At 41.0% G+C, this 18,872-nt stretch overlaps 1 protein-coding gene across 1 annotated transcript in view; it reads right to left on the reverse strand.

Moving 5' to 3' along the window:
* Positions 1-4,146, reverse strand: part of KCTD8 (potassium channel tetramerization domain containing 8) — a 255,662-nt gene extending 251,516 nt beyond the window's left edge. The window contains exon 1 of the mRNA XM_059383344.1: positions 3,107-4,146. Coding sequence (XP_059239327.1) covers positions 3,107-4,064 — 958 coding nt within the window. The 5' untranslated portion in view covers positions 4,065-4,146. The remainder of the gene's footprint in view (positions 1-3,106) is intronic.
* Positions 4,147-18,872: the final 14,726 nt, after the last annotated feature.

The following is an 18,872-nucleotide window of genomic DNA, read 5'->3' on the forward strand; positions in this document are numbered from 1 at the left end:
TATCCTATGAAATTGGTACTATAGGGACGCCTGGGTGGCTCAGTTGGTTAGGTGTCTGCCTTTGACTGGGGTCATGGTCCCAGGATCCTGGAATCTAGTTCCCCGTTGGGATCCTCACTCAGTGGGGAGCCTGCTTCTCCCTCTGCCTGCTGCTCCCCCAGCTTGTGCTCTCTCTCTCTCTCTATGACAAATAAATAAAATATTTTTTAATTGATACTATAATAACCCCCATTATACAGGTAAGGGAGTGGAGACTCAGAAAAAATAAATAATTTAACCAAGATCACACATTTGGCAAATGGCAGTGTTTAAGATTACTGAACCATGTGCTACTCTCTTCCCATCTGAATAGAAACGGGGGGGGGGGCAAAAAGAGGAGAGGGAGTAAGGAGTTGAAGCTGGAGTTCCAGTGTATAAACTACAATTCTGTAGTTTTCAGAGAATCTTCATGCTGCTAATTTCACACATAGCCTGATTTTTAAAAGGTGTTAAAATGACTGATACATGTTATACACAAAAATAAGTATTTGGTGAAAAAACTGTGCTAAAGGGGAAATAAAAAATAAGGCTACCTTCTATCTCTAAAACATAGTGGACAAACAAGCTCACCCATTAATTTTGTTTTTATGAATAATACTGGTAGTTTTCTTAGAGACTGCTAAACAAAATAAGTATACTCTGTATACTTAACATCATTACCTAAGCTGAAGAGAATGGAAATATAAAATTTGACAGTATCTTTTCATTCACCAATATTAAAAGAAATCATGTGTAAAATAATCTGTGAAATATGCTACAATCTATATAAAATATAAAATAAATGCATATACAATAGAATTCAAGATAAATTTTACGTCACAAATTGGTTTTATATTACATTTGGTTAGTCAATGACTACAATACCACTTCAGAAGAGCATTATTTAACCTGGAACCATGTACTTTCCCCATAGAGTAATCAATGAAGAAGGCTGTAGCACTTACATTTCTAGGACTTTTATGAATGACGCTCAGAGCTCATTAGTTATGTGAGTATTCTGCACATAGTTATTTGTAATAGAGATATTTTATTTTATCAACACTTCTGGCTCCAGAAGTTAAATATCCTAAATTCCAAATATCTCTCAAATTACCTTGCTAGCTACATTGCCTGAGTTTCCCACTGCAATAAACTATTTTAAGGGCATGTTTTCATAATTAGATACAACCTATGTTCTCCTCAAAACCAAAGTCAAGTCCACAACTCTCTAGGGGAAAAAGAAAGACCAACACTGTGAAAGATCCCAAAATGCAAGAATCTTAACCACTGAGCACTTATGCTCATATCTTCTAACAAAAACCTCTAGCCATAAAAGAGTCAAAAGAAGTCTCGTCTTCTAAAATGGAGTATACCCACATTTGAATGACACACATGTTTAAGAGCTGAAATGCTAGTTAAAGGTCCCATTGATAAAGGATCAAATGTAAACAGTGATGGTAAAAAATGTTTTAATTACTTAATATATATTGAAGAGATCCCAGTTTTATATAGATAATAAAATATCACCTTCCTTTAGGCAACTTTTCTATCAAACTTTTTACTGTACAACAAGTAATACTTTTATATAATTAAGAAAATTAGATTTTATCTACCACTACAACCTGCACTTTCTTTGCTTCTCTGTGAAATCGTTTTCACAGGAAATCCAGCACTATTAAAAAAGACAATCTAACACTAACGCCCAGTGTGCTGTGTTTTGTCACCATATCTCCAAGGTTACTAGAAAATACAATGAGCATCTTCCAATCAAGCTTGCACCTGTGGAAAAAGAAAAATTTAAAAAAAAAAGTCTTTTCCACTTCTCCAGTCAAAATAAAGTGCAATAAATTGTGTAGTTCCCAAACAGTAGGTGAATTACCAAAAGAAATAGATACAATTAAAGCTGTCTATTTCAATCATAAGCGGTCAATGATATTCTCCCCAACTCTACAGGCAAGTTTTGAAGCTTCCTGTGTCTTGCCAAAGAAGGAGCGTTTGCCAAATGATGTTCCTGCCGCCATCCCAGCTGGCTTTTCATTTGTCCAAATAGCTCTCTAGTTGTGGCCCTGCTCCCTTTATAAGCGTCACGGATTTCTGTGCCGGTCCCATCCCCCCAGCGCCCGTGATATTTGGTGTAGTCCTTGAACTTGATCCACAGAGCCCCCTCCTGAAGCGCACTACAAAACGCACCCTGCCCAATGCTTTCCAAATCTTCACCCTCCTTCTCTCATTTCAGAAAACCATTGCATTTCAGTCCCCCTGGAAAAGTGGGCTCAAGACCCCTTTTGCACTTGAGGTGCCCAGAAAGGAAACACAGTCACATACACACACACTCACACGCGCGCGCGCGCACAACGTCCCTTCCTAATCGCCAACCCTGACAGCAGAAGACATCCAAATCCCAGGTCCCTCCACCTTCCGCTGTTCAAAACACCCAGCAGTTACCGACTACGGGCGTGGGGGAGGGAAGTCTGAGGTTTCTGAGTGGATGGACACCTCCTTCCCACCAGCTGCTCTCATGCCCCGGGCCCTTGAGGAGCTCAGGAAGCACGGAGGTCCCTTCTCTCCTTGCCCCCTGCCGAGAACACCCGTAACTGTAAGCTCTGCGCCAGACCCGCACCAACTGGAGGTGATCCTGGCGTGCGCCGAAACGCCCCGATGCCAAACTGCCCTCTGTAGGGACACCACCGAGACCCGCATAAGTTAACCCGCAGGAATTCCGTGGAAGCAGAGAGAAGCGGACCTAACGCGCCCAGCTCTGGGTCGCGTCTCTCCCCCGCCCTCCGCCGAAGGGCGCCCAGCGCCTCCAAGAGCACCGCAGGGTCGGAGCGCAAATCCAGTGAAGTTAAGAAAGAGGACTGGCTGGGAAACGCTTGCTCCCGAGTTGACGAAGACGGGGATCGAAAGGCAGATCGCCAGGGAGGCAGCCCTAAACTGTGTCCACAGCGTGACGGGGCCGAACAGGGAAAAGCCCCTCGCATTTCCTGGCTAACCAAGCCCCCGCGCGGGACACCGGCCCCGTCCGGGTTCCGGCCGGGCTCAGACCTCACCGCGGGTCGGCGAAGGGGCGGGGAGCCCGAGAACTTACGGAAAAAGATGTACTCGGTGTAGCTGCTCCAGATCTTGTCGTCGCGGTACTGGTTGACGAAGGCGGCGGTGCCCGAGGAGTTACACGCCACCATGTGGAAGCCGGCCTCCGACAGGCGATCGAACGCCTGCTCCAAGTAGGTGAACTTGAGGTAGAAGCGGGACGTGTACTTCTCGGGCGGCCGGTCGGGGTCGCGGCTCTCGTTGAGCGTGTCCCCGAAGACCTCCTTGGCCAGCGCGATGCGCCCGCACACCATGATGCGCGCCACACGCCGGAACTTGGCGTCCGCCTGGTTGTCTCGCACGGTGGTGTAGGAGCCGCGGTAGCCGAGCGTCAGGAAGCCCGAGCGCTTGTCCGGCGCGCCGCCGCCGCCCGCGCCGTGCGCTCCCGGGCCCGAGGGCGCGGCTGCGGCCGCCCCACGCAGCAGTAGCGCATCGCTGCTGCCCTGGGAGACGTTGTCCTCCAGGTCGCTCTGGCAGCCCTCGTCGTTGAGTGAGTTCTGCTTGGTGACCTTGGGCGACAGCAGCTTGACCAGGTCGGTGAGCTGGAAGTACTCGGCCTCGCGCAGGAGCCGCTCCTTCTCGGGGAAGTGCTCGGGCAGCGCGAGCTGCTTGTCCCGCAGGTAATCCAGCACGTACCTGAAGAGGAAGCCGTCCCGGTCGATGAAGAAGCGCGCCCGGCTGTCCCTGGGCAGCTCTCCGCGGCGTCGGGCGCCGCCCCGGGGGCTGGAGGGCGAGAACATACTGGCCAGAGTGCTGTCCGGGACGCTGAGCAGCGTCGAGTGCTTGGTCACATAGACCTGGCCTCCCACATTGAGCTCCACTACCTCGGGGAAGGGCGAGGGCAAACAGGGCCCCGGGGCGGCGGCCGCAGACGCGCCCGGCGAGCTGGACGAGGAGACCATCTCGCTAATGGGCAGGATGGTGCTGCCGCCACTGCCCGTGTCCTTCAAAGCCATGGTCCCCCCGCCGCCGGCCAAGTGACCCGGGAGAGCAGCACTTTCTCCTTGCTGGAGCCCGCGCCTTCCACCCTCGGCAGCCCTCGGCCTTGGCGTGTGCCTGGTGCGCCCTCGGGCCGGGCGGCACGTTCCTTCGGCCGGGGCGTCCCCGTTCAGGGCTCGGGGCAGCGGCGGCGGCGGCGGCGCCCGGGCTCCATCGGGGGAGCGAAGCGCGGGAGAAGAGCTCCGCGGGCGCCGCGGCGGCGGTGGAGGCGCGGGGAGGAGCGGCTGCTCCTTTGGGGTGACGGCGGGGAAGTGTGAGAGAGACTTGCGAGCGGCTCTTAGGCAGCCGCTGGACTCCCCGCGGGGAGGGCGGGAGGAGGGGCCGGAGCAAAGACAACTCGCCGCCCCAGCAGCTTGCTAGCGCTCAGCCAGCCCCGAGCGCGGACGGTGGCGCTAACTACTCCTCGCAGCCGGGGAGGCGGCACTGACGTCAGGCTCGGGACTGGGACCCGAGCCACAGCTGTCATTTAAAGAGATAGGCGCCAGCCGCTGGCTGCGGGGCTCCGACGCTAGGGGGCGGGGCGGGGGCCGAGCTGGGAGGAGATGCTGCTTCGCGGCCGGCGGGGAGAGCGCAGGGAACCGAAAACACTGGGGGAAAAGGACAGCCTCTCTCCTTCCTTCATACCCTTCCTTCCTTCCATCGATCCCTCTGTCCCTCCCTCCCTCCTTCTCGTCCGTCTTCCCGGCCTGCCTTCCTTACCTTCCTCGCCACTGTTCGCCCAGTAAAATTAGTTTGGTTGGGGAGGGAAGGGGGTGTTTTTAGGGGAAGTGGGGGTACGCTTGCGTTAAGGTGGGAAGTGGAGCAGGGAGTGGTGGGCGTCAGGGGGAAGGTAGGAGAGTCTGAATTATAATAAAAATGCGAGGCTCCTAATCTGACATTACTACAAATGTTGGCGTGGGAGTCGTGATTGCAGACTCCCCGGCACTTTTACCATAGTTTTTGAAGCGAACGGCGAAATGCCCTAACCTCTATTGCAATCAGTGATCATGATTGCATATTTAACTGCATGAGTTACGTATAACTGAAGAATCTAGGAAAATCTGATTTCGGCTCCGAAACTAATAAAGGATTGTACATAACGTAACTGTTTTCTTCCTTTATCTTTTCATTATTTGATTCATAGTAAATGCTTAATAAATGTTTGTGGAGGAAAAGACGCAACCAGGGAGGAAACTTGCTCTCTATTCCTACTTCCCATTCCCATTCAGTGCCTTCATCTAATCTCTCCGTTTTCCTTTCAACTCACTGGGCAAGAGAAATGGCTTGTTTTTATTAATCTTCTAACCCCAAGAGTCAAGCCACAAATGAAAATTATATGAATTTAAGCTCGCCCTCTCCACCTGTACATAGCACAGGTACAGTCTGCAAGATCAGTATTATGTGTGATGAAGAGTTAGGATGGAGGTGTCTGAAAAGCTCAGTCTATTAACCACCAGACACTCTGATTTCAGCTCAGATCATGATCTCAGGGTCCTGAGATATAGTCCTAGCCCCAGGATGGCTGATTTAAGATTCTCCCTTTCCCTCTCCCTTTGCCCCTCCCTCCCTTTAATAAATAAATAAATAAATAAATAAATAAATAAATAAATAAGTTACCTAGGATAGCAGTGCAGATGAGAAATCTCCCTTCTTGTAGCTATCCACCTGGGGCATCTTTTTGCATTCAGAGCCATAAAAAATCATTGATTGTACGTACAGAAGTGAAAGAGTATACTGTGGCACAAAGTAGTTTATTTCAATGATTTTAACAATATTACAGATGAACTTTAACCACTAAAAGATAAAATAATGTCTAGTCTTTATTTTTTTTAATTCTATATGCCTGCTTAGAAGTTCTTCTCTGAACCCACAAAAAAAAAAAAAAAAAAAAAAGCACTGGATTTGAAATAACAGTACTAACCTCAAATTTTTATAAATAATACCTTATTCTTCAGAGCGTTAAAAATAACATTAATTAATTGACCCTTATAAGACACATCCACAGAAAATGCTATATCAATTGTGAAGTTACATGAGACTGAAAGAACCAATGAAGGAACACAGCACATATCTGCCAAGACTGAGACTTAAAACTGGGTTTATGGTATACATCTTCATGCAATCCTCTTATATAAGCCTATTGCCCCCCCAATTTATAAATTGATCAAATTAAGAAGTAGAATTGATCTTCACCTTATTCATTTAAAAGCTAACAGCACAAAGTATTTGGAATTTAAAATAATAGTTCTGGAAAATGAATTAATAGGAGCTTTATAACCTTTATAAATGAATAAATAATAATGCCTCAAACCACTACTAATGAAGCCCATTTATCATGAGATAAATATCTCTAATGATAAGTATGGTACAGCCCATAGAATCTCAATGAAGTGGACATATAATACATATGCATATGTATTTATGAATATGAGGTCTCCAATATTATCGGGTTAAAATCCATTCTAATTTTTTAATTACATAAAATATGCTTATAAGATAAATGGTCTAAAATTCATACTCTAAATGAATCATCTTAGAAATTCTTAGTGAATTACACTGTGTGCTGTATTGCTTCTTAAAATAATTCCCTCAATGTTGATTGAATATTTCTCCTTAATCCTTTCTCTCCTTATATTCCTCTGACTGTCACTCCCTCCCATAACTAAACCCTCTGACCAAACTCCAAACTGAACATACTTCAGGTCCAGGTGTCTTTTTTTCCCTTTTTTCTTTCTGCTAGGAATGCCTTTCCTTATCTACCAGTTCCCTAATCCTTCACCCTATTTATCTCTTCCCTGAGGTCCCAGCTTAAATAGCACTTTCTCTGGAAATCTTCAGCTTTTGACCAAAACAGGTGTTCCCACAGCACTCTGCACTCACACATGGGCAGGATTTATCACACTGACATGTCATTGTCTCTCACTAAATTGTAAGTATGGCATATAACCATATGCACTGTTCTATCCCCAGCATGGTGCGCCCAGCCCATAAGAGATACAAAGTTTCTGTTTATTGAATATTTACTGCATATAAATATGTTCATATCATGAATGGATGACAAAACATCAACTTCTGTGCTAGACATTGGGTTACACAATGAGACTGCAGAGATAAGTAAGACTCGGTCCTTCAAAATTCTAATTAGGAGAAGTGAGAAAATAATCTGATCAAAACAAACTCAATCTAAAAGAGGAGGGAAAACTAAAAAGAGATCCACACTATTGGAACAATCATTTTGATGAGCTGAGCAATCAACACCAAATACTGCACAGGCGGACCTCATTTTATTGCACATCACAGATAGTTTATTTTTTAAAATTGAAGGTTAGTGGCGACCCCGCATTGAGCAAGTCTATTGACACCAAATGGTTTTTCCAAAAGCATTTACTCACTTTGTATCCCTGTGTCACATTTTCACAATTCTCCCCAAATTTCAAACATTTTCATTATTATATTTGTTATGGCGATCTGTGATCAGTGATCTTTGATGTACTATTATGGTTGCTTTGGGGTGTCCCAGGTCATGTCCATATGAAGTGGCCAGCTATTCCTCCATCTCTCTCCCTCTCCTCTGGCCTCCCTATTTGCTGAGACACAACAATATTGAAATTAGGCCAGTCAATAACTCTACAATGGTCACTAAATGTTCATGAGAATGGAAGAGACCCGTTCTCTTGCTTTAAATCAAAAGCTACAAATGAGTAAGCTTAGTGAGGAAGGGATGTTGAAAGTTGAGATAAGCTAAAAGCTAGGACTCTTGTGCCAAACAGTTAGCAAGTGGTGAATGCAAAGGAAGCATTCTTGAAGGAACTTAAAAATGCTACTCCAGTGACCACATGAATCCATATTGCTGATATGGAGAAAGTTTGAGTGGTCCAGGAAGAAGATGAAACCAGCCACAATATTCCCCTAAGTCAAAGCCTAATTCTGAGCAAGGCCCTAACTCTCTTCAATTCTATGAAGGCTGAGAGGTGAGGAAGCTGCAGAGAGTTGGAAGCTAGCAGAGGTTGGTTCATGCAATTTAAGGAAAGAAACCATCTCCATAACATCAAAGTGCAAGAAGCCTTAAGTGCTGATGTAGAAGCTAAAGCAACTCATCCAGAAGATCTAGCTAAGATAATTCAGGAAGTGTCTACACTAAACAACAGATTTTCAAAGAAGACAAGACAGCTTTATGTTGGAAGATGCCATCTAGCTAGAGGGTAGAAGTCAATGCCTAGTTTCAAAGCTTCAAAGGGCAGGATGACTCTTTCATTATGAGCTAATGCAGCTGATGACTTGAAATTGAAGCCAGAGTTAATTTACCATTCTGAAAATCCTAGGGCCCTTAAGGGCCCAGTAAGTGCTCTATAAATGGAAAAACAGCACCTGGATGACAGCACATCTGTTTATGACATGGTTTAGTGAATATTTTAAGCCCACTGTTGAGACCTACTGTCCAAAGAAAAGATTCCTTTCAATATATGATTGCTCATTGAAAATGTACCTGGTTTAAAAAAAAAAAAAATGTACCTGGTCAACCAAGAACTCTGATAGAGATGTACAATGACATTAATGGTGTTTTCATTCCTGCTAACACAACATCCATTCTGAGCCCATATGCAAGCTGTCATTTTGATGTTGAAGTCTTAATACTTAAGAAATACTTTTGGGGGGCACCTGGGTGGCTCAGTTGTCTTAACCTCTGCCTTTGGCTGAGGTCATGATCCCAGAGTTCTGGGATCAAATCCTGAGTCGGGCTCCCTGCTCAGTGTAGAGTCTGCTTCTTCCTCTCCCTCTGCCTGCTGCTCTGCCTATTTGTTCTCTATCTCTCTGTCAAACAAATAAATAAAATCTTTTAAAAAAATGTTTTTTGTAAGGCTATAGCTGCCACAGAATAACAATTCCTCTAATGGATCAGAGCAAAGGAAAATAGAAAGTCTTCTGTAAAGGATTCAGGATTCTAGATGCCATTAGGAACATATGTGATTAATTTGAAGAGGTCAAAATATCAACATTAACGGGAGTTTGGAAGAAGTGGATTCCAATCCTCATGAATGACTTTCAGGTTTTTAAGATTTCAGTGGAGAAAGTTAACTGATGTGGTGGAAATAGTGGGAGAACTAGAATTAGAAGTGGAGCCTGAAGATGGGACTGATTTGCTGCAATCTCATCATATAACATGAACAGATGAGGAGTTGCTCTTTGCTTCTTTTGAATGAGGAAAAAAAACACAAAAAATGGATCTTTCTTGAGAGGAAATCTACTCCTGCGGAGATACTGTGAAGACTGTGGAAGTGGTAACAAGAAATTTACAACATCACATAAACATAGTTGATAAAGCAGCGGCAGGGTTTAATAAGATTGACTCCAATTCTGAAAGCCCTACTGTAGGTAAAATGCTATCAAAGAACATTCATTGCACGCTCATAAGGGGAAGTCAAGCCATATGGCAAACCTCATTGTCTTATTTTAAGAAATCCCCACAGCCACCCTAACTTTCAGCAACCATCACCCTGATCAGTCAGCAATCATCAACATGGAGGTAAGATCCACACCAGCAAAATTATTATGACTCATTGAAAGCTCAGGGGATGGTCAACATATTTCAGCAAGAAAGTACTTTTAACTAAGGCATACACATTGTGGACTTTTTTAGACATGATGCTCTTGTACGCTTAATAGACAACAGTATAGTGTAAACATAACTTTTACATGCACTGAAGCAAACTAAATTCATTTGACTTGCTTTATTGTAGTGGTCTGGAATAGAATCCACAATATCTCTGAGGTACACCTGTAGCCAAAACCATTTTGCTCTAAGCCACAGACACCAGTCGTGCTCCGTAGGCCAATCTCATCACAAAGTTAGGTCCGTAAGAACTTATGTTGCTGTGCAAAAATAATACATCAAACATCTCTGACTAGAAACTACACTATATCACTTCGCATTTCTGGCACATTTTAAAATAACATAGCCAAAACTGTCTCTAAAACACAGCAAACTAACCAAAAAGGTTATATTGAGTCCAGATTAATAATTTATAATTTACAACAACAAATAAAATATTTCTCCCCTAGGCTGAGAATTACTTATAGGCAGATATCTTCTTTGACAGAGGAGGAAGAAGAACTAGAATAAAGTCAGGTAGAACTGGATTAAAATCTAACTTTGTTTCTTGCTAGCTTTCTGATTTGAGCAAGTTACTTAACCCCTCTAAACTTGAGTTTTCTTGTGGATTCAGTGGAAATAACAAAGATCACAGACTTCTCACTATGATATTATGTCCGACTACAGGCCCATTCAAGATTAATAAAGTTCTATTAATTTATTAATTTATTATGTCTGCTTTACACCAGTGTTCTGAGGGATGACAGTGGAGCTACAACCTGCGGAGATAGATCTGAGTTCCCAAGCAGATTATATAATTATATATGATTTTAGTACCTTTGCTTTCCTTTCAATTGTTTCACCCCAGGGCCTGAAGTGACATAGTCCTACTGTCTTGAACATCCCTGAACCACCCCCAGCATGTGCTTCCCTGTCTACCGCCATGGTTGTCCCTCCCTTGTTGCCTTTTATCATCCCAGATTATGATATAATTTCATTGGTTTAATTTATTTTGGCCCCTTTCTTTCTTTCTTTTCTTTTCTTTTTTATTTTAACTTTGTTCAGTCGTTTGACTATGATCAAGACCTTGTGTCCAAGGCCAATTGCACTTCTAGTTTTCAGGAGCCTTCCTGGTACCTGTTTATCTTATTCAAGACAGTTTAAAGTTTTGCCAAACAAAGATACAAAATTCAATCATTTGTAATTCTAAGCAAAAAGTCTGAGTTCTTTCCTGTACCAGGAGCCTTTGCAGTTTTTAAAGTACTGTGCTGTTCTATAAAAATATGTCAACCATACATGTAATTTGAAATATTCTTGTAGCCACGTTAAAACAGTAAAAATGAAATAGGTGAAATTTTCTTAGTAATGTCATTTATTTAGCCCAAAATATCCAAAATACTATCATTTCAACATGTTGTTAATAAAACATTTATTGATGGCATAATTTGCATTTTTTTTCCAAACTAGGTCTTCAAAACATGGTATGTATTTAACACATCTCAGCTTGGACTAGTCATATTTGATGGCTCGGTGGCCACATGTGGCCCATGACTACTGTGCTACACAACATACCTCTGGAGCATTTGTGAGTCTAATACCTACTTGTTTTGAGGATTAAGTAAAATAAAATACCTTTTAAATAATTTCATTACAAGACTTGCAATGACAGGAAGCTGGAGCTTAACACTTGAGGGGAGTCATTGACACATAAAATAAAGACAAAGCATCTCTCTAGCTAAAAAAAAAAAAAAAAGAAAAGAAAGAAAGAACGAAAAGAAAAGGAAAAGTTCTAAAAAATATACAATGTATACTCTATTTGTGATAGAATTTGGTTTCCCTTTCACACCTATAGTATCTCTACATATAATATGCAATGGTTGTATGAATCATATGATATGAAATTTAAGCACATTTTTCTCACACACCACTCTTGTGGAAAAGAAACCAGTCCAAGGGCCAGTGGCCACTGGCAAGGTAAAAAGCAAAAGGTTTGCTGCCAGAGCAGGGTCAGCGTTGGTAGCAACAAGACTGAATATAAGATGGGAAGGACCATATTCAAGTTCAACAACTGCAATAGAATCTGAGGAAAGTTGGAAAACTGAGTACAAAAACTAGTTCACTCCAAAATCTCATATAGCAGTTGTCAGAATTTCAATGATGCTATGAAATGAAAACTTTTGCAAATGAGGTATTTAGAAAACTCAGAGTATTGATGCTTGATGCACATGTTATATAGCATATTTCAGCAATTTAAATATCTTAACATACTGTGATATGAGTTCTTATCCTATATTATAAATTATACAGAAGCACTATTAAAGGTTATGGTGACACATGGTAAAAATCCATTAAATTAAATGCCCAAAGAAATTAATGAAGGTTTGTACAGATTATGATTCAATATATCTAGGCACTTAGTATAGTGTCTGGCACATAAAAAGTGATCAATAGATGTTTGTAAATAAAATCATGTATAAACGACTTTCATATTAACTTATATGATGTAAAGGTCATGTTTTCAGAGATGGCTATATAACTAATATATTGAATGTGTGTGGAATGCATGTGTTGGGGGTAATTTAGCAACAGATGGTCTAGTATTTCATCTTGCCCAACTGGCTGTCTCCTTGAAACATTGCTTAGCGCCCCAAAGCTTGGGGAGTAAAGGAAATCATTCTCCATAACCTTAGGACATTCTGGGTAATACTTCTAGGCTGGAAATTGGGGATAATATTCTGATCCAGATGCACTCTAAGCCTTTTCAGATAACATAAACCAGAAGTCCATAACTAGAGATATAATACACATAATATAAAATTTATCAATTCTGTGCTTCAATGAAACAAAAAAGTGATTAGAAGAAGATTCTAAAATAGAAGGCAAGTTAATGATTTCTGATAACTAGATTTTCCTTTGAAAATGCCCCCAAATCACGAACTTTCCTTGAATTTATTTTGATCAGTGACTATTTATTAACTGATGTGTTTGACTCCATTATCAAAAACCTAATCATAGCAGGAATTCAACCATTTCCTATACTTTTCAACTTTTTGTCCTACTTAGTAGGTTTGGGTAGTGACTGGAAGGGACATGATCCCCCTCAAAGGAAATTACAATGGATCCAAAACAGCATTATTATAAATATTATACTTCTCCTGTGATACTTGTCTCCACTGTGAACAAAGGATAAGTTGAATTTGTGAAATTAGTCCTTCAGTCTGGGGTTTGCCAGTTGTAAAATGTTTGATAACTATTTTAAATCTAAAAAGAAGTAATTAAAATTTTAAAATAAATGTTCCCAAGTAATCTACTCTTAAAAATTATAAATGTAGAGTATGGATGGGAATGCTGATCATTTGATATAATAAAGTATAGTATATATTTATTTACTCATAAAATTAACTCTCCTGTCACTAGCTTTTTTTAAAAGGATGACTGCACATTTGTCAAATGACTGTGGTTCTTTGTAAGGGTTAATTATCTGAGTCTGGGACAGGACCTTCATTAAACAGTAAGGTCAGACTGAACCATAAGAAATTTTGTAAAATTTTGTAAAAATTTTTGAAAACTGACAATCTTAGAGGAAAAGAAGGGAAGATGGTGGAATAGTAGGAGCATCCTAGGCTTGCCTTTTTCCTCAGGCATAGCTAGATAAATATCAAATCATTCTGAACATCCAAGAAACCTATCTGAGGACTGAGAGAAAAAAAAAACTGCACAAATAGAGGGAGAGAAGAAGCTACATCATGGAAAGTAGGAAGCTGCAGAGACCTGGTTTGAGGAGAAAAGGGTCATGGTTTTGGCAGAGGGGAGGGAGCCCTGATCACAGAGAGATGAATATACATGCATGACAGTGAGAGAGATGGAGAAGAGGGCACAGAGTATGACACACACACACACACACACACACACACACACAAAAACCACTTCCCCAAAGTCATTGACTGGAAGAATGTGAGGGGCTGATTTTTTGTGAGTTTTTACAACCACTGGGACTCAAAGACTGGAGTTTGTGAGGTCCAGGCTGTGGCTAGAATTAAGAGTATTGAGCCTGGTGGGCACTGCAGGCTCCTGTGGAAAGGGAGGGCAGGAAAAATCATAGCAATCTGAGGATCACCTGGAATGCACTGGGAGAGACAGTTTTTCCTTCTGGAGTATATGTGGAAGAAGAGGCATTGCCCCTTAAGGGCCAGCAGGAGCCATTGTCTTCCCCTGCTCCTTAAACATAGGGGTAGAGACACCCACTGAGGGTGGCTAACCTGGACACCTGCTTTTTGTTAGCTTTACTCCAAACTCCAAGCTCCGGTGTGCTGGTGCAACTCCCTTCTAGGATAAACCTACACATCTCCCAGTGTGGTGAGACCCTCCCCCAGGGGACCAGTGTGGGTCTGTTTGGAGTTTTAAAACTCAGCCAGCTTGCCTAAGATAAAACATAGGTGCTCTGCAATGCAGGTGGACAAAAAGCCAGGACATAGACTGGCTGAAGTCAGGGACATGAAAGATGCCTGGGACATACTAGGGAAGATTTGCTTTTTTTGTGAGGGCTTCCTGGACAGCAGCACATGCAAACTCTCCTCTCTGGGGATGAGGGAGACAGCTGGCACCATTTTCCTCCCCAGTCCCTCAGCATAAACTAACCTCAGTAAGCAGCACAGTACCAACACTGGAAGCCTAAACCTCTTACACCAAGCCCTACCTCCCTGTGCTTGACAGGTCCCTATTTCACAAAAGCAAGTGTAATTGAGAGCAAGAACAACAGCAAGCCCCTCCCTCATAAGACCAGCATAAACTCCTGCATACACCAAGTCTACTAATCACAGAGTATGGCAAAGCTTCAACTCTGGTGAAATAGCATCAGACCTCTTTTAACAAGCAGACAAGAGCACACTTAATCAGAACTTGCCACACTTTGGCCAAAAGTCAAACACTCCCTACTGCAGGGAAGAAGAAATTTTGAAGGGGACCAACCTACAGAAAGAAGAGCCAAAACACAGTAGCAGAGTGCACACAGCATACCTCAGAAACATTTCCTGAAACCAGGCCCTGGACAATATATAACCTCTTCTTAATAAAGACACTTCTTTCAAGAGCAGCAAACATAACAGGCTCCCCTAACACATAAAAGAAAACAGAGATCTAGACAAAATGCCAAGATGGAGGAATTAATCCCAAAAGAAAGAACAAGAGAAGGCCACAGCCAGTGATCCAATCAAAACAGATATAAGTAATGTGCCTGATTCAAGATTTAAAATAACAATCATAAGGATACTAAGTGGACTAAAGAAAACACCAGGGAGTCCCTTATCATAGAGGTAAAAGATCTAAAACCTAGTCATGCTGAAATAAAAAATGCTATAACCAATATGGGAAACTGACCGAATGTAATGACTACAAGGATGGAAGAAGTAAAGAACAAGGAATATAAAATATATGATTATGAAAAATAATGAAGCTGAAAAGAAGAGAGAAAGAAAAATATTGGATCACGAATGTAGACTTAGAAAACTCAGTGACCTCATAACACATAAAAACATTCATATCATAGGAATCCCAGAAGAATAAGAGAGAGAAAGGGACAAAAGTTTTATCTGAGGAAATTATAGCTGAAAACTTCCCTAATCTGGGGAAGGAAACAGACATCCAAATCAAGAAGGCACTGAGAACTCCCATCAAAATCAACAAAAGCAGGCCAACACTAAGACATATTTTAGTAAAAATTACAAAACATATTGATAAGGAAAAAATCCTAAAAGCAGCAAAGAAAAAGAAGTTCCTAGTTTACAAGGGAAGACAAATAAGATTAGCAGCAGATCTTTCCACAGAAAGCTGACAGGCCGGAAGAATGTGGTGGGAAATATTCAACATTCTGAATGGGACAAATATGCAGCCAAGATTACTCTATCCTGTAAGGCTGTCATTCAGAACAAGAGAGAAAAGGAGTTTCCCAGAGAAACAAAGACTAAAGAAGTCTGTGACCACTGAACCAGCCCTGCAAGAAATATTAAAGGGGATTCTTTGAGAGGGAAAAACTAAGGCAACAAAGACTGGAAAGGAACAGAGAAAATCTCCAGAAACAATGACATAGCAAGTAATACAATGCCTCTGAATGTAAATGGGATGAGTGCTCCAATCAAAAGGCATAGGGGATCAATATGGATAAGAAAAAAAAGATTCATCTATATGCTGCTTACAAGAGACTCATTCCAAACTTAAAGACACGTCCAGATTCAAAGTGAGAGGATGGATAACAATTTATCGTGCTGATGGATGTCAAAAGAAAGCTAGAGTAGCCATACGTATATCAAACTAGATCTTATTTTTTTTGTTTTTAATTTTTTCACACCAGATTTGAAACCAAAGACTGTAACAAGAGATGAAGAAGGGCACTTTATCATAATAAAGGATCTACAATTATAAAGATCCAACAAATGTAAATATTTATGCCTCCAACATGGGAGCACCCAAACATATAAAACAATTAATAACAAACATAAAGGATTTTATTGATAATAGTGCAATAATAGTAGGGGATTTAACATCCCCCTTATAGCAGTGGACAGATCATCTAAGCAGGTCCACCAGGAAACATTGTCTTTGAATGACACTCTGGACCACATGGACTGAAAGGATATATTCAGAATATCATCTTAAAATAGCTGAATATGCATTCTTTTTGAGTACACATGGGACATCACATACTGGGTCACAAATCAGGCCTCAACAAACACAAACAGATTGAGATCATACCATGCATATTCTCTGATCACAATGCTATGAAACTTAAAGTCAGCCACAAGAAATAATTTGGAAAGACCACAAATACCGGGAGGTTAAAGAACATCCTACCAAAGAATGAAAGGGTTAACCAGGAAATTAAAGAAAAAAATTTAAAAATACATGGAAATAAGTGAAAATGAAAATTTGACAGTCCAAACCCTTTAGGATGTGACAAAAGCAGTCGTAAGAGGCAACTACATACCAGTGCAGACCTACATCAAGAAGCAAGAGAAATTTCAAATACACAACCCAACCTTACACCCAAAGGAGCTAGAAAAAGGAAGTGAAGCCTAAAGCCAGCAGAAAAAGGGAAATAATAAAGATTATAGCAAAAATAGATGATATAGAATCAAAAGAAACAATAGAACAGATCAATAAAGCTAGGAGCTTCTTCTTCAAAAGAATTAGTAAAACTGATAAACTCATAGCCAACTTTTCCAAAAGAAAAGAGAAAGGAACCAAATAAACAAAATCACAAATGAGAGAACAGAGATCACAACCAACACCACAGAAATACAAACAATTACAAGAGAATATTATGAAAAATTATATATCAATAAATTGGGCAATCTGGAAGAAAGAGATAAATTCCTAGAACCATATAAGCTACCAAAACTGAAACAGGAAGAAATAGAAAATTTAAATAGACAAATAATCAGCTAAGTAATTGAATCGGTAATCAAAAATCTCCTAACAAGCAAAAGTCCAGGGCCAGACGGCTTCCCAGGGGAATTCTACCAAATATTTAAAGAAGAGTTAATGGCTATTCTTCTCAAAGTGTTCCAAAATTAGAAATGGAAGGAAAACCTCCAAACTCATTCTATTAAGTCAGCATTACCTTGATCCCAAACTGATGAAGACCCCACTAAAAAAGAGAATTACAGGGCAATATCACTGATGAAAACAGATGCAAAAATTCTCAACAAAATCCTAGCAAATTGAGTCCAACAGTATGTTTAAAGACTCATTCACCACGATCAAGTGGGATTTGTTCTTGAGCTGCAAGGGTGGTTCAATATTTGCAAATCAATCAACATGAGACACCACATTAATAAAAGAAAGGATGAGAACCATATCATCTTCTCAATAGATGCAGAAAAAGCACTTGGCACAGTACAGCATCCATTCTTGTTATAAACCCTCCACAAAGTTTTTATGTGGAAACATACCTTGATATTATAAAGGCCTTATAGGAAAGACCTACAGCTAATATCATCCTCAATGGGGAAAAATTAGCAGCTTTTCCTCTATGGTCAGGAGCAAGACAGGGATGTCCACTCTCACCACTATTATTTAACATAGTATTGGAAGTTCTAGCCATAGCAAACAGACAACAAAAAGAAATAAAAGACATTCAAATCAGCAAGGAAGAAGTCAAACTTTTAATGTTTACTACTCTGTGTAGAAAATGTTTAAAAACATTAAAAATGTTTAATGTTTGATACTCTGTGTAGAAAACCTGAAATACACCATCAAAACATTGCTAGAACTGGTACATGAATTCAGTAAAGTCACAGGATACAAAATCAATACACAGGAATCTGTTACATTTCCATAGACCAATAATGAAGCAGCAGAAAGAGAATCAAGGAATCAATCCCATTTACAATTGCACCAAAACCCACAAGATACCTAGAAATAAACCTAACTAAAGAGGTGAAAGATCTATACTCTGAAAACTACAGAGCACTTATGAAGGAAATTGAAGAAGACACAAAGAAATGGAAAAACTTTCAAAATTCATGAACTGGAAGAACAAATACTGTTAAAATGTCTACACTACCCAAAGCATTCTACACATTTAATACAATCCCTATCAAAATAACCACCAGCAGTTTTCACAGAGCTAGAACAAGCAATCCTAAAATTTGTATGGAACTACAATAGACCCCAAATAGCCAAAGCAATCTTGAAAGAGAAAAGCGAAGCTGGAGGCATCACAATTCCCGACTTCCAGCTATATTACTAAGCTGTCATCACCAAGATAGCATGGTCCTGCCACAGAAACAGGCACATAGATCAATGGAACAGAATAGAAAACCCAGAAATGGATCCACAATGGCATGGTCAACTAACCTTGAACAGAACAGGAAAGAATATCCAATGCAAAAAAGATTGTCTCTTCAACAAATGGTATAGGGAAAACTGAACAGCGACCTGCAAAAGAATGAAACTGGACCACTTTCTTACACCATACACAAAACCAAATTCAAAATGGATGAAAGACCTAAATGTAAGACAGGAAACCATCAGAATCCTAGAGAATAATATAGGCAGCAACCTTTTTGACCTTGGCCATAGCAACTTCTTACTAGACATGTCTCCAGAGGTAAGCGAAACAAAAGCAAAAATGAACTGTTGGGACATCATCTAGATAAAAACTTCTGCATAATGAAGGAAACAGTCAGTAAAACAAAAA

The sequence above is a fragment of the Mustela nigripes genome, chromosome 1 (genome assembly GCF_022355385.1).
Source record: "Mustela nigripes isolate SB6536 chromosome 1, MUSNIG.SB6536, whole genome shotgun sequence".
NCBI classification, from domain to species: domain Eukaryota; kingdom Metazoa; phylum Chordata; class Mammalia; order Carnivora; family Mustelidae; genus Mustela; species Mustela nigripes.